General features: G+C 31.1%; 1 protein-coding gene across 14 annotated transcripts in view; it reads right to left on the bottom strand.

The window, feature by feature from the left end:
- The window catches only part of LOC130450837 (amyloid-beta A4 precursor protein-binding family A member 2), a 63,402-nt gene that overhangs the window by 37,829 nt on the left and 9,167 nt on the right, over positions 1 to 16,406 (bottom strand). For 8 of the 14 annotated variants that reach the window (XM_056789502.1, XM_056789493.1, XM_056789491.1 and 5 more), the window contains 4 exons: positions 8,871 to 8,996; positions 2,314 to 2,959; positions 1,299 to 1,595; positions 389 to 614 (listed from right to left, as the gene is read on the bottom strand). In XM_056789502.1, coding sequence (XP_056645480.1) covers positions 389 to 614; positions 1,299 to 1,595; positions 2,314 to 2,685 — 895 coding nt within the window. In that variant the 5' untranslated portion in view covers positions 2,686 to 2,959; positions 8,871 to 8,996. The remainder of the gene's footprint in view (positions 1 to 388; positions 615 to 1,298; positions 1,596 to 2,313; positions 2,960 to 8,870; positions 8,997 to 16,406) is intronic. The other 6 variants (XM_056789504.1, XM_056789497.1, XM_056789498.1 and 3 more) reach the window with 1 other exon arrangement.

A 16,406-nucleotide genomic window follows, 5' to 3' on the forward strand; every position in this document is an offset into this window, starting at 1 on the left:
TTTTTTAATGTCATTATTGAAGTCTAATCAAGTTTATATCATCCTATGACTATCAAATTATTGTAAAAACAATATGGAAGTTACGAGACCACCTTATCATGACAGCGGCAGTAATAAGAGACTCTTCTGAGAAATAAAGTGCTATCTTCATACTTTTGTAATCTTATATATTCTTTAGAATTCATTGTATATTAGTCTTGTCTTAGCTTTTGTTGAGAATTCGTTCTTAATATATTACTTGTACTTTATATATTTTTTAAAAAACCAATCTTTATTTATAGTATATATATATATATATATATATATATATATATATATATATATATATATATATATATATATATAGTATAATATAATGTATAATGAAATATAAAAATTAAAGACTTACCTAAGAGGCCACCAGAAGGTCCCATGTCAGTTTCCATTAACATTAAAGACGCTTCACTATCTAAATCTCCACAATTAGAGTCACAGTCTGTAGTTTCCGGAGAAAGAGTAAAATTCCTACTATGTCCTACTTGTAAACCTACCTCAGTTTCTCCTAAATCACCACTAGATCCGGTACCAATAGATAGATCTAAAAAATTGTTCTCATGCTCCGTTATGTCATGATCCTGAAATACAATTTACTTTGGTGATTATAAAAGGAATATTTGTATCAAAATACAGTTTCAGTGTTATTTGAACATATACAAATTCATGAAGTGCCAACCCTTATGAAATATATAAAACATATGATTGTTCAAAATTATTGCAAATGAAGTTGAAATTTGAAAAATATACAGGTAAATTGTATATAAAACCAAACAAGATGTTGAACTATGACAGAGAAAAAGAGCTGGAAAAGTTCTATAATGAAAAATATAAGATGAAGAATATAAGAAAATGTGTTCACGGTAGATACTCACAAATCATCGCATTTACTGCAATTATTTCCACGAAAATTTAGTGTAAGTCCAATTAGCAGTAAATAAATAGAGAATAAGGCATATGTGAATAAAAAGGAACACACAACACAAACAAAACATTTAGAAGAAAACATAATATTACCTGAATAAAATGTATGATTCAATTTTAAATGTATAAAATAAACAGATAATAAGTGTTCATTCTGTTAACAAAATGAATCAACCATTATATTGTACATAATACAACCACTAAAAACCATAAAAAACTATTTTGCATTGTTCCCAAAAGCGACGATTTTAAATTAAAAAAAAAAAAAAAAGATTTTGTGCGAAGTTCAACCTGTTCCTATTAAGTATTTAATAAATTAATTTTAGTTCTACTGTACTCACCTGCCCAAGATTAGTTAGATTAGTGTTCATACACTTTCTTGGACTATCTATCCGAACACAAAATTCATTTTCTTCTGGTAAGGTTTTAGCTAATCTTTGTCCAACATATGAATTACCAGAATCACTAGCCTGTCTCCTTAATTCGTATTCTAAATCTTGAAATTCTACCTCCAGTCGATTTTCTTCATCAGTTGGAGGACATTTAAAAAATTCTTCTAGTACTTTTCTAGTTTCCGAAAACTCATATAAGTAATCAAAAGTAGATGTTGTTGTTGAATTCGGAGAAACATATTTTATCTAAAAAATTTCGTTGCGTTAAAGTCAGCTGTGCGAACTATTTAGGAACAATATGATATTTTAACCTGAACACCGTGTTAAAACAACTACACCAGCAGGTGTTTTAATTTACATTTTGCATCACTGTCAATGTCCAGCTTATTACCGAATGATTTAATATAATTATTTAATTAAATCTCAATATAGATTTATATTTTGTTGACAATATTCCAATAGAAGAATTATTGTCAGTCCTTACTTTGTACATATTTGTTAAAAATAAACCTTTCCAAATAGAACAATTATAATTTAAACTTAAAAAGCTGAAAAACATGCTTTTATACTGAATCAATCAATTAATTAAATTGGATAGTAAAAAATAATTCTTGACAAGCATAAAATGACTGACAAGAAAATTAATATCTAAAAGCTTTGTGTACGATAACGACACATTTAAACTACCTCTATATTTCGGAATATAACTAGTAAGAAATTTAACAATTAATAGTTAGTACCCCACTCTGGTAAGAATAATGGTACGAATTAATGATACTGATGCATTGTCATCAGTTCTTGACAAGTGCGCGAAATTGTTAATTTATCTGTTCATTTAAAGTTCAAAGATTCAGTAACATGCTAACCTAAGGATCTTGGTACAAATTTATAAAATTAGTGTTTTGTCATCGGTCGTGTTGAAATTAGCTCACCTTTATTATTATGGATATTAAATATTACTTACAATTGAGGAATGGTTTTCATTATTTACATTGGAATCATTTTCTACTGGACTAGGAGTACTGACGACCCTTTGTGGAAAGCCAGGTCGAGGAGGATAAACACTAGGCGAAGCCAACAAACTTTGTGCACTAGGAAGCTGCGGGTGTGAATAATTTGATTCGGTATTTCTTTGTCCATATCGTCTAGGGGAACCTTCATAAACAGCGATAGGTAAATTTCCTATTACTTTGGTAACTTTTTCGCTATCAGTATCACCGGTATTGAAAACATTTGTGGCAGTATGTAAATGTTCCTTCTGTATCCTTTTATTTTCATCAACATGCCAGTTTTCACCAATGTCGTCGAAAACTACTACTTCTCCGGGCAACGTCATTTTTATTGGACTAGATTTATCTGTAGCACCCTCGGCATTTTTCTCGTGAGCCACTGAACATACTTCGGACGAAAATACTGTCTCGGTATAATCTCGGGAATTTTGTGACTTTTTCGTTTCGTTCCGTGCACGTAATTCCCATACGCCCTGCCTCAAAGGCGATTTCTGGACCTTTTTTTCCCCATCTTCACCCGCTAGAGAATTTCTGGATTTTCTTAATGCTTTACTTCGACTCTGGGAATATATTTCTCGTCCTCCAGCAATTTCAATGATCCTAGAATAAACATTCATTTTAGTACAAAAGCGTTTACTTCATTATCACAACAAAATACAACTAACTGTATTGCGAGCAACATAAAAAATTTCCATCCTAACTATATAGGATTAATATTTTCAATTTTGTGAATTTTATAGACTGTATTCACGGATTTTGTACCAAAAAGGATAAAAAGATTTTTACTAAACGTATTTACCGATTTTTTTCTACAATCCCTTAGCTTCAACCCTACCGAACTTTTTTGAAATGCGAATGTATTTCGTATGTTACGTGATTGAAAAGATCGTGACAATAGACATTCACCTTACTTTTTTTTCTTCTTTTACTTATGAGTCTAATGAAAAATGAGAAAAAATTGTTTAAAAAACAAAAATGTTTAAAAATCTCTTTTCAGTGCTTTAGATCAGTCAATTAACGTAGTTTATGTTGAGAATATCTCGCTCCCGGGCGATGATAAAATATGTCTATGGAATTCTGAATACCCTCATCTGGTATTTAATTTGATTTCATTTTAATTCTAGTTTTTAGATCTTAAATATATGTCTGCCAATTCCATCAATATATTTCCCCACAATACCAAAATTTGGGGAGCGCCATCTTGTTGAAACTAAAGGGCTAAGTGGCGTTCACTTCACAAGGTTTTCCTCAAAAGAATATGGACCTAATATTTTATTTTTGGTGATTCATGTCCATATATTTACTTTCTGAACACGCTTCATATATCCAATGTCGGTTCTTCTGACTTCAAAAACGATAATTGTGCCTGTCATATTTCAAGAAGTTCATGGACAAGATATACTTGCTATGGGTGGTATTTTTCTGTTTTCAAATATCTCCCAATAATCTAGACGCAGAATGACTTTGAATGAAATCATTGACAACTTGTTTCCATCTGAAAGTACACGCGTAACAATTGCTATGTTTAAGATTTTTCTGACAACCAATTCCAACGAATGTTGATGCTAGATTGTGTTATCAGTTTTAACAAAGATATTTAAATCAGTAAAACTTGATCTACTGACAGCCCAGGCCTGTATAAATGGTAAGCTCATTCATAATTGTAGATAGCCTACCGATCTTATTTACCATCGCCTGGAACTTTTTTAGTAGAAGAGAAAGGATAGTACTAAAAAAGTATTGGTTTTTGTTTTAAAATGTTTTCTTATTCCCCAATAATCATATAAGTAAAATATGTAAAAAAGGGTATGAGATTCCTATTTTCATGAGCTTTTCTATGACTCTACACACGAAATACCTTTGCATTTAAAAAAATGGGTAGGGTTGTAGTTGAAGGGCTACAGAAAAACTTCATTTGATTGGTAACAAATACATCAGAATTAAAATCAATTCACGTGTTTCATGATTTGTTTGAGTTACTGATTGAACAGTAATCATTTTACTTCGCGTAACGTCCACGAAATGGAACAAAATTTTAATTTCCCACTATCTCACAGTGGGTATGATGCACTGAAAACCAGGCCAAAAGATCAAATTGCCAAGTGTTCAGGATTGCCGTAAAAATAGCAATAATCAAGCAAAAGGGATGCAATAAAATATGCCTAAAACGTCGACTTTTCTCCTTCTTTAGTTACTTGAATGTACGCAGTACGCATCAGACTTTTTCATGCAGTACCTAAGTGTGTAAATCTAAAGAAAATTTTGAACTATTTATTTGTGTTTTGGATATAATCTAGTTAAAGGAGGAAGGAATCTGGGTACGAAGTTCAATTTTTATATATAAATTATTTTTATTAAAAAATTCCAGTCAAAGAAAAAACAATAAATAGTAAACTTTTTGAAGAGATACAAAATTACTCACGCCTAGTCACGTTATAATTTTTTGTTCAAATAAAAGAGAATAGTATGTAGAAATCTGCTAAAAAAAATTAGCTGCCCATATTTAATTTCTTATTTCTTAAACTAGATATATATATATATATATATATATATATATATATATATATATATATATATATATATATATATATGTTTATGTTCCTAAACAAATATATAGTTTACCAAAACCTATCATACCTCTTCGACTGATTGTTTCAAGTATTCAAACTCTTCTTACCCCATTATATAAATATTTGAAAAATATTTTGAAAAAATATTTATACCAAAACAAATGCTATATAAAAAACACATGGGATTTAAAAGAAAAATGAAAAGTATAAAAATTCCTAACGAATATGTATTTATTGCGTTAGATATTATTTCTTATATACAAATATTCCTATTACAATTGAGAAAAATACATTAATAAAAAAACATACTTCGAATATGAAAATTGAATATACAAACAAATTGATGGTTGTGCTATGGGAGATTCGATATCAAATGTTCCACATAATTAGTAATGGAAGATTTTTGGAACTATCCTAAGCCAACTTAATATAAAGATTCCATTCTTTTACCGTTATGTAGATGATTGCATTACTGTGGTACAAAATATCAAATTGAAAACATTATCCGGAAAAAATGATAAATAACATATTCAAGAAAAGGATAAACGGATACTATAATGAAATAAGAAACAAAACAAAACATCATCAAACATCAAAACATAAAACATTTCTCCTTACAATATGTACAAGGACTTCCCAAACAGTTATAGAATTATTTCAATAAATATGATATTAGTATAATATAAAGGACATAATACATTATTCAAATATTTAAATATTTAAATAAACTAAAACTAAAAAAAGTAATATTATATATCAAGTGCATTGTACCGATTGTGAGGCTGTCTACATAGGGCAGTCAATAGATTAAAAGCTCATCAATTATAAAGATTCAAAAATTCGTGGAGAAATAGTTTACAATCATAAGAATTCATAAAAATTATAATTGATAAAAAAGACCTAAATAATTTAAGTAAAATATTTAGCTCTATTCTGTAAATTTTAATACAACAAATAATTTAATTGATGACTGGTAAAATTGTATAAATTAATTTTCCCTGTTCAATCAAATTTCTATTTCGATTTTAGTTTTGTTTTGATATTTATGATGTGAGTGATCTATTAATATAATTACGCAAAGTGTGTCAAATCATATTTTGATAAAGACTAGCCGATAAAGTAGCCGAAACGTCAAATTTTTGTTTTTCAAATATTACAAAAAAAAAACAAGACGATTTAGAAGCATGAACTTATATGAAAGGTCTAAGAAATAAGAAATGTTGTCTCCAATCATTTAATGACTGAAGAAACTTTAAAATCTGTGGAACGTACACCATTTGTCAACTGTTTCGCATTTTTGATAAGGTGAAAAATCGCTAATAGAATGGAAACAAGATTTCTGGAATAAAATGCTGCTTACTTACTGAACTGTTTTCATTACTTATTGCCTATTTACCTGATGAGACACCATCAGCTTTCGCGCAATAAAATTCTCTTTAACAAATTACGGTGTAAATAGAATTTTCAACAGTATATTGTCGATAATTTTGTAATCAAACTGTCCCACTTTCAATAAACATTTTGCTAAACATTTTGCTTTATCATAGATTGCAATATTTTAGTGATAGAAGTATTTTCTCATTTTTATTAAAAATTAAAGGATTGTAATGAAGAGGCTTCAATGCACGCGGTCGTTTATTATTTCACATTTTATGTATTGATACATGGGATGGTTATCAAACATAACTTTTTCAATTATTGACTTTTTATTTTCTCCTGTAAAATATTCAAATCTATATATTAACATGAATAGAGAATATTTCTAAATCGGATTAGGCAGCTCGAATGAATTCAAAGAAGAAAACTCTGCTATTTATTCCAGCGATAAATTGAAATCGAATAGGGCTTCTGCCATGAGAACGATATCTCAATTTGCGAAGCTTATGTCTATTAATGGAGTTCGATCTTGAAAATAACATAGTTATCTAATACGTTACTCTTAAATATAAAACAAAATGTTTCCAATACTGTTGTATTGAAACCAGCGGCTAAATGACAAAAAAAATTTATTCTTCGAAATATGCAGATTTTTGTGAGAAGCCCCATTCGAAATACACTATTTCCCTCAATCGAAGCCAATTTAACCCTAGGATCTGTGGTGGATCCAGGTTTAATTTACAGCTATGAATCGACGCAAAAAATGAGAAACCTTCCACTTAAATTGCGGCAATAAGGCTTCAATTGATTGTGTTTTTGGTCCAAATACGGTACCCAACGCGCAAATAGCTTTCATATGCATAATTCATCAGTTAGTATATGATAAATGCGTTCGTTTGATATGCCGATAGTCTTTTCTATCTCTCCAACGTTAATCCGATGGTCGATCAACACCATTTTGTGAACTTTTTAGATGATATCACTGGTTGTCTCAGTTTTTGTCTGCCCCTGAACGCTACTCAAGCTGATATTCTCACGTTTGAATTCAGCTACCTAAAATTTTACGATCGTAAATGATGGTCTCCGTACACAGTATGTAACTTCTCATTCATTTACGTATGCATATTGCTTTTCAAAAACAAACATTTAATTTTTTCTATTTTGAGAAAAATTTTATCGGTGACTCACTTAAAAGATTTTCATATAGAAACTAAGCGTGCAAAATAGCTGAAATTTTCGTAAGAATATCTCCACGCATCCACAAAAATATTATCCAACTACTGACATCTCGAGGTCGGAAATTTATGTAATCTACTAAAATTACGCCTTCAACGTCCCAAAATACGTCCCTGCTTAAGGTTGCATCTTGAATGAATTGATGATAGTGAATCTCGATATTACCACTCCCTACTCTGATCTATGGCTCACTAAATGTTACTGTCTACACTACAAATATATTTTCGAGGTTGTGTGCATCTGTTAATATTCGTAGTACCCATCATGCAAGCAATTTTTTCCGTGTCTAAATCCGCAGTATATTATGTACCATATGGCGTAAGAGACCCACTATAACTATAAACACCAGTCGATTTTACAACACGAGATCTGGCTTTTGATAACTTTTTCTTGTGTGGTAACAATTGTACGTGCTACATCTATATCTATCTAGTCTTTACACGACTGTCTCGTATCTTTGAACTTACGACCCCAACTTTTCACTGCAGATTCCTCTAATATATCTACCAAATATTTGTGAGTTTGTGTTTTGATACTGAAAAGATACTTTCGAATTCGGGTTTCTAGTGGAGGAGCCTTGTGTCGTAGAAGGGCGAGGGACTCCAATCAGTGGGAACTTAATAAACCCATATCTTCAAATCACTGGCATATTTTCAACTTAAGACATTTAATAACGCTTACACTATATTATGTTTACTGACCAATGAAAACGCGTTGGTCAGTCAATACATTGATAGCAATTTCACTGTCGGCAACTACTTGTGTGTATGTAGATCTAGCTCTATATTCATATGTTTTTACAAATATTAATGTTATTATTTATAAGGTGACCGTTTAAATAGATACAAGGATTATTATATTAAGTTGTTATATTATAATGATACGTGTTTTTCGATTGAGTCGAAATGCACGTTAATTGATTCATTGTGGCCTACAGTTAACCTAATTGTTTTTAATCGCCTTCTCGTTTAGCAACCATCACATTAGAAATTGCATCAGTTGTAAGCGTTTCAAGCCAAGTATATGCTTTTTTGAAATATATAATTATCAGCGAAATCAGAGTTCAACTATATTTACTTAAAAAAATTATTAACTCCGTTCAAAGTAGGCAACTAAACTACTGAGTTTTGCTGACACACGGTTACACTGAAGCACATGAAGACTGGTTGTATAAAGTAATTCTGCTTTGTTTAAAATAAAATTGAAGCGCTAACATTTTAAATCCACGAGATAAACTACTCATAGCAACAATACATGCAAATATGTTGAGTAATGCATCCAAGAGCACATGCATAAACATTCAGAGGCATAAAATCCTCTTAAAATACCTAGAATCTCGTAATTTGTATGTTCCCCCTGTGTGTTTATGTTCAATAATAATATCATCATCATCTGTTGACTGCAACTGACTTGCATTATCTCTACTAACATTACAGGAACTATCAGCTATCCATCTGATGAAAATGAAAATTAGTTTCAAATATATTATAAAATAATTAGTTGTCAAATGAAGAGAAAAAACTTAAACAGCTGCAAACAATAGAATATTTTTATTATTTGTTGAAATGGGCAATAATTCTTTATTTGAGGATAATTTAACATTTTGAAAACCAGTATATATTTCCAGACCAGTCCATCAAAAAAAGGTACGTTCCACTTAACGTCTGTAATACCCTCGTCCGCGACCGCTGAAATTCGCGTTCTTGGATGTACTTTCATTGCCATCGTTGAATTGCGTTAAATTCTGATGAAACTTTGAACCACCACTACTACGAGGATATATTGAAAAAATATTAGCCTACTATAGAACCAAACAAAATTTCAATGACAAAATATTTTATTACTCAACATATTCTCCTCTTAATTGAATACATTTAGTACAGCGATCTTTCAAAAAAAAATGTTTCTTCTTGCTCTGCAAACCAGACCTCCACAGCTTTTATTACCTCCTCGTTGGAAGGGAATTTCCGACCTTTTAAACTTTTTTTCAGTTGAGGTAAGAGATAATAGTCGGACGGAGCCAAATCTGGTGAATAAGGGGGGTGTTCTAGTAATTCAAACCCTAAATCACGAATTTTTTGCATGGCAACATGAGATTTGTATGCAGGGGCGTTGTGCTGCAAAAACAAAACACCTTTGGATAGCTTTCCGCGTCTTTTCTCTTTAATTTTTTCCTATAGAGTGGTCAGTAATGTCGAATAGTAATTTCCAGTTATTGTTTTACCCTTATCCAAAAAATCAATCATGATTACTCCATGGCAATCCCAAAAAACTGAAGCAAGAACTTTTCCAGCAGATTTTTGGACCCGAAACTTCTTAGGTCTTGGAGAACCAGAGTGTCGCCATTCGATCGATTGTTGCTTTGTTTCTGGATCGTAGAAATGTACTCAAGTCTCATCCATAGTAACAATTAGGTTTAAGAAGTCTACAAGTCTACAGTTTTCAAATAGAGCACAGATCGAACGCGATGCTTCTACCCTTGCACGCTTTTGGTCAATATTCAAACATTTGGTGATCCATTTTGCAGCAATTTTTCTCACGTCCAAATTGACGTAAACTATATGATGAACGCGTTCGTATGAAATATTCAGTGCTTCAGATATCCGATTCGGCGGTAGGATAAAATCATGTCATGAACTGCATCGATATTTTCGGGGACTGACACAGAAACTGGCCTTCCCGATCGGTCATCATCTTCAATGGAAAATTTACCTTGATCACCAAGGGTATTAAGCATATCTTCGCAAATCTGCTTACCTCTTAACCCTTTTAAATACAGGTACTTGCTGATGGTTCCATACTCGAAATTTTCGATTGTCTCAATTTCGGTGGACATCTTTTTTTTAATGTATTGCGTAATTCTGGTTTACTTTTTTAACGTCAAACTTTACACTGACACTTCTAATAAGTTATTGTTCGTTACTATGGTAATATTTTGTTTATGCATGGAACTGGTCTAGGCTACCAGATATCAATACATCCTCGTATATTGGTGAAGATGCCGTGAACAGTGACGTCAAGCGATTGCTAGAAACAAGCACGGGCCTTAGGTGGAATTATACAAAGATCATTACAATCGTTGTGGGCGTTAAGTGAAACGTTCCATAGGTATAACCCTCATGTTTTAATCAATTGCCCAGTACATTATATTATATATGTATAATTCTAATAAATGTTATTTAGATTTCCCTTGAAGCTCCTGGACATTATGAAAAAATGAGTAAAAGTAAATAAATTTGAACCCTAGCTAAAAGCAAAAAAAATTGGAATACAATAGAATCTCATCACAATTTCATTTTCCAAGGTATTGTAGTAATATGAAGTTAGTTGGACAGCAAAGTAACTTTTCAATAAAAAAGTTACTTCGGTGTGAAAAGAATAGTTTATTTTTTCAGCGAGTTTAAAGCAGATTTTTGCGACGATTCATAGCTGTGGGTGAAACCGGGATCCACCACTTCACTCCTGAAACGAAAAAACATTGGGTTGCGAAAGGCGAACCTGGTCCGAAAAGCTAAAGACAATTTCATCGGAAGGAAAAATGATGGCAACCTTTTTTTTAGGATAATCACGGGATTGTGTTCAGCGACTATTCAAAAAAGTAAATTAATAAAAGGGAAAAACCTGCAAAAAAAGAGGCCGCCTTTGAAGAAAATAAAGTGACTACGCATTCTGCCACACTTCGGTAATGGCAACTGCTAAAATTCAAGAATTGAACTTCTAATTGGTTGACGACCCACCGTATTCATCAGATCTGGGCCCAGTAACTTTTTCCTGTTTACTTTCATTTTCAGTGTCACTTGCAAGAAAAATATTTTAATCAAACGAGAACGTTTTCGTACACTTAACGCCTATTTCAGGGAGAATGACGGCAACTATTACTTGGGGTTACAAAGGTTACAGCATCGCTGGACTAAATGTATAGACTAAAAAGCACACTATCTGGACAAATGAAAAATGACTCAGGCAACCTTCGTTTACTCGAACCGTTTCTTAAAAAACACCCTTCATCTAGTTAACATTTCAAAATACGCATTTTTAAATATGTGGGTAAAACTAACTGTATACAAACATTACCGAACCCACTAGAAATAAATTTACTTCTAAGTTAAGTTTACAGTAATTATGTGCTCAAGGATATAACCTTTGTCTATGAAGAACAACATTTGTGTGATAAGAGCTGAATGTTGTTAGAATGGTATTAAGTACAGTGGTGTGCAGATTTCCGAGGATATAAACAAAATAATATAAGGTTGATAAAAGTTCACAGGGTAGACCGTTATTCTAAAATAGCTCGTTAAAATATAAGTAACAGTATACCTTGTATATATTTTAAGTTTTTTATAATATATTGAATCCCATATACAACTGTTAGGACCGTCTAATCATAATATTCTGCAATTATTAATAAAAATAATTTACGGAAACGTGTTTCTCACAAAAATAATTAACAGGAACAAATAACTCATTAATATTATTGACTTAAATGTTCAAATTGACTTTATAGGTTTATCTGACAGTAGTCAAGTCTATTATAAAAAGCTTGTAAGTAATTAAACAATCGCTGAATTATTATTTAACGGTTCAATTCATCCCTATTATTATGTTTTGTCTTGTGTACAATGTTTTTAAGATATACCCCAAAAAAATCAGTCCAAATCGGGAAATATGTTCGGCCACTCTATTGTGTCCTCCTTCCAATCCACTCGTCTTAGGAAACTTCATTCAAGTAATTTCGAACAGTAACATACCCCAAGTGTCGTAATGCACCAATCTCTTAAAACCAAATGTCACTAAGATTTTCTTTCCAACAGATCCAAACACATTGTCCCGTTAAAATTGCCTTCAAAGACTGATTAAATAACAGTAGTAACCGTTAAGTGAAACACGGTTGGACCGTCGAATCAATGCTATTAGACGTCTAAAACCAGACCAAAAACATTATTACTGCGTCAAACGCCTTAATTCAAGATCCCGGCAGAGACATGGGTGCTGAATCACAAATTAAAAATATATAAATTGTTAAATTCCTGTGTTTGGTATAATTTATTATCAAGAATTGATGACGTGATTAAAATGCTTAAAAATCCTAAATTGAATACAGCCGAAGGCATTCAAGGTATATACAATCTCCAAAAAATATTTCGAATTCCAAAAATTTGACGATAATTTTAAAAGATTTAACAAATCATTTTTAAAATATTTGACGAATCATCAACAATACTTGATAAATATTTAGGTATGAATCCTATAGTTCCCATATCAAAGCTTGTGAAAATGGGCCCGTTTATTTGATTACGATGGTAGTGAGGAACCAGTTTCAAATTCCTTCCAGCAGTCAAGACCTCTTTCTATTTTGCAATTCTTGGTCACGATTCCTGGGTACATGACAATTACTAACAGAAAACTATTCAGTATTCTGTACGAGTTTCGTAACATTTTTAATGATAAACTTATGATTATATGCACGGACTTAGATATTAACTTACATGTACAAGAGGAAGAAACTACCGCAGAAGATAAAGACAGTATACAAGTATTTAATGAAATAACTTCATTCAAAGATATTTTCTCTGGTGATAAACAGCCAACGGATATTTTCAAAAATTATTTAATTTCCTGTTGTTCAAATTTTGATCTGAAATTAAGAATTTCTTCAACCTCACCTATTTCTGCGACTACAAGCGAAACAAATTTCAGTAAATTAAAAATTACTTGAGATAAGATATGGAACAAGAAAAGCTTACAGATTTAGCCATCATTTCTATTTAATAGATATTTACTCGGACTAAGCAGCAGGGCTCACTGCAGGAACTTCTTTAAAAGATTAAAAATTCTGGCTCTTCCTTATTCATCTTTGAAGTTCTATCAAGATAGCAGTATCAAATTAGCAAAAATCAATAAAAAAAATATGCAAGATTTATAGCTTTTTTGATGCTATTTAGTTGCTGAAACCGCGATTTTGTTGCTTAAGTTGTTTGCGAAAAATCGCAATAAATGCTAAATTCATATGAAGCTAGCATAAAATTTCGATGAATCAATAAATATTGGGTCAACTAGTGAACCATAATTTGTTGCTGCAAGGAAGTACTATCAAAAATTAGAAAAAAAGACCGGACAAATTTTTTATACTAGTAGTAGTAGCAGTAATTTTCTTGACACATGCTAGGAAAATTGTTGCTGATGGAAAGGATAGGTCGATTTTTAGTTCCTATTTTGTTGCTCACTCTTCAGGCTCATTTGAACATTGTTCAATATAGCAACTAAATTTCTTCAGCACCTTCCATTCAACAAGTCAAGTCCATTCAAGGTAGCATGTGTCAAGAAAATTACTGCTAGTATAAAAAATTCGTCCAGTCTTTTTTTTTTCTAATTTTCGGTAGTACTTACTTGCAGCAACAATTTTGGTTCCCTAGTTGACTCGATATTTATTGATTTAGCAAAATTTTATGCTAGCTTTATATGAATTAGCAGTAATTGCGATTTTTCGCGAACGGCTTAAGCAACAACATTGCGGTTTCAGCAACTAAATAGCAACAAAAAAGCTACAAATTTTGCATATTTTTTAATGACTTTTGCTAATTTGACACTGCTACCTTGATAAAGCTCATCTTTGAATCCACTTTGCCTAATTCGTAAGCACGATTCTCCAATTTCAGAAAGATAGTTGCACGGCTATCCACTTAGGAACGCGGAGCACGACCTTTACCTACCTACTCCACGTTCAGAATTAGTTAAGGGCTCGATATTGTACAATGCAAAAAATGCACAATCACTTGCCAATTGAAATCAAATCGATATCATATTTTCCCGCATTCCGCAATAATTTGAGGGCATATTTACTGGAAAGTGCCTTCTACTCTGCATACGACTTCTATTCTAATAAAAATATTTAATTCTTGACATGCTACATACTGCTTTAATTTTTGCTATGGACTTATTACCTATTACTATTATAATTTAGTTACTCATTGTGGTTGTCATCTGTATATTGAAATTTTATTTTATTTGTTTTATCTTTATTTAGTTATTTTTATGTTTGCTTTTTAGTTTTTACAAGCTTTTGCTCACAAATTGTAGCAATTGTTTGATAATAAAGCATTTCTCTCTCTCTCTCTCTTTCTTAATATAAATTCTCCAAAAAAAATGACTTCAACGGAATTATATGAGGCAAGAAATTTAGTTTATAGTTAATAATTAGGTATGGTAGTCTTTGTAAGAAGTACTCATTTCTTGAGATTTAGGTAAATAGTGTTGTTTCGTTTTTCGAATTATAGAATATCCATATTTATTTTGAAGTTTATATTTTTGTAGTATTCTGATATTTTTTCACTATTATAACCTGTAAAAAATACAATGATTTTCCAAATTTTATTGGCTTTTTATAAATGTTTTACTTTTTGTTCTCAGAGGTAGATGAGTTTATATCATCGTTAAGTAGTAGCAAATGATATATAATAATTAAAAAAAAACACCCTATAAAAGGTTTAAAAGTGCATTAAAAATGAAAAAAAAAAAGAACAAGATATGAACCGTGGCTTATAAGGTTGATACGTATAACAATAATGGAGTTGAAAATTTATTATAGCAATACTACAAGCGTAGCAGCTTAATATTTTTTCTTCCAAGAATATGTTGTGTTATACCCCTTCATAAATACTCGTTTTTACCACACCCTCTAAGCGCGCAGTCTTGTTATTTAATAGCCCGACCTCATATACTATTTCACTTTGATATATAATGAGATCACCGCATATAGAACGTTCATCATACTTCATTCATTAAAAAAAAATTATAAATTCTCGTATATGTTCTTCATGTTGACTTATAACTATTGAATAAATAACACAAATTTTAATTTTTTTAAGGAATCTATAGATAGACCCAATCATTTATTTCCAAAACAACTAGCGACCCTTCCTTCAAATAATATTTAGCCAATTCTATACCAATGAAATATTGTATTAGGCGCCATTAGTTTATTTTTATTTTAAAATATAACCTATAATAGTACTTTTGAAAAAATATCAAACTGATACCAATGAACAAACTAGGAAGTTCTCGAATTGTAAAATGGCAACAAATTATTAACGAAAATTTCAATATTTCAACTTAAATCTGACTATTGAATCTGTAATAGGGAAAATTAGAATTCTATTGCAAATGAGCCACTTCTGTTCGTCACATCGATAGTGGCGGAAACCTAATTTCACATGTTTATTCTAATAACTTAGCAACCATCACCCTTATTCAATAGCCACTGACGGCGAAAGCTCTTTACACTTGGCGTTTAAAAAAAAAAGAATTCATAATTTCATTTTATTACATGAAATATGCCTCTGTCTCTTTACATCTTTCATAATTAATCAGTCTTAGCTATACCAATTCTCTGGAGTCACTAACGCCCAGAAGATTATAAATAAAAGAAAAAGTGTGTTTCAAGTATAGTCACATTTATATGTTAGATAACTATTTCGACTTTTCTACTGATAGATGTTAATATTGAAAGAACTGATACTTGTATAATACAAACTTCAACAAATTTCAAGTGCTGCTTAATCTATTTCCTTAATGGCACCCAAAATGATAATTTATGTTTTAGCTAGTTAAATGAAAACATTTTAACCAATACATAACGTGTATTGTTTTATCTAAAAATCTTGTATCATAATTAAAGCAGCCCTCTTCCGAAATAATACATATGTGAAAATGAATGATACATTCATCAAAACATTCTTTAATCATTTGTGAGGAATCGACTCAATTATCTTTTAAACCATATACTCACTGAAAGTTTTTATTAGTTTTTTTTTTAATTTTCAATTTTGCATTACTTAGGAGTCGAATAAAAAAGTAATTGCGGAATT

The sequence above is a fragment of the Diorhabda sublineata genome, chromosome X (genome assembly GCF_026230105.1).
Source record: "Diorhabda sublineata isolate icDioSubl1.1 chromosome X, icDioSubl1.1, whole genome shotgun sequence".
In the NCBI taxonomy this organism is placed as follows: domain Eukaryota; kingdom Metazoa; phylum Arthropoda; class Insecta; order Coleoptera; family Chrysomelidae; genus Diorhabda; species Diorhabda sublineata.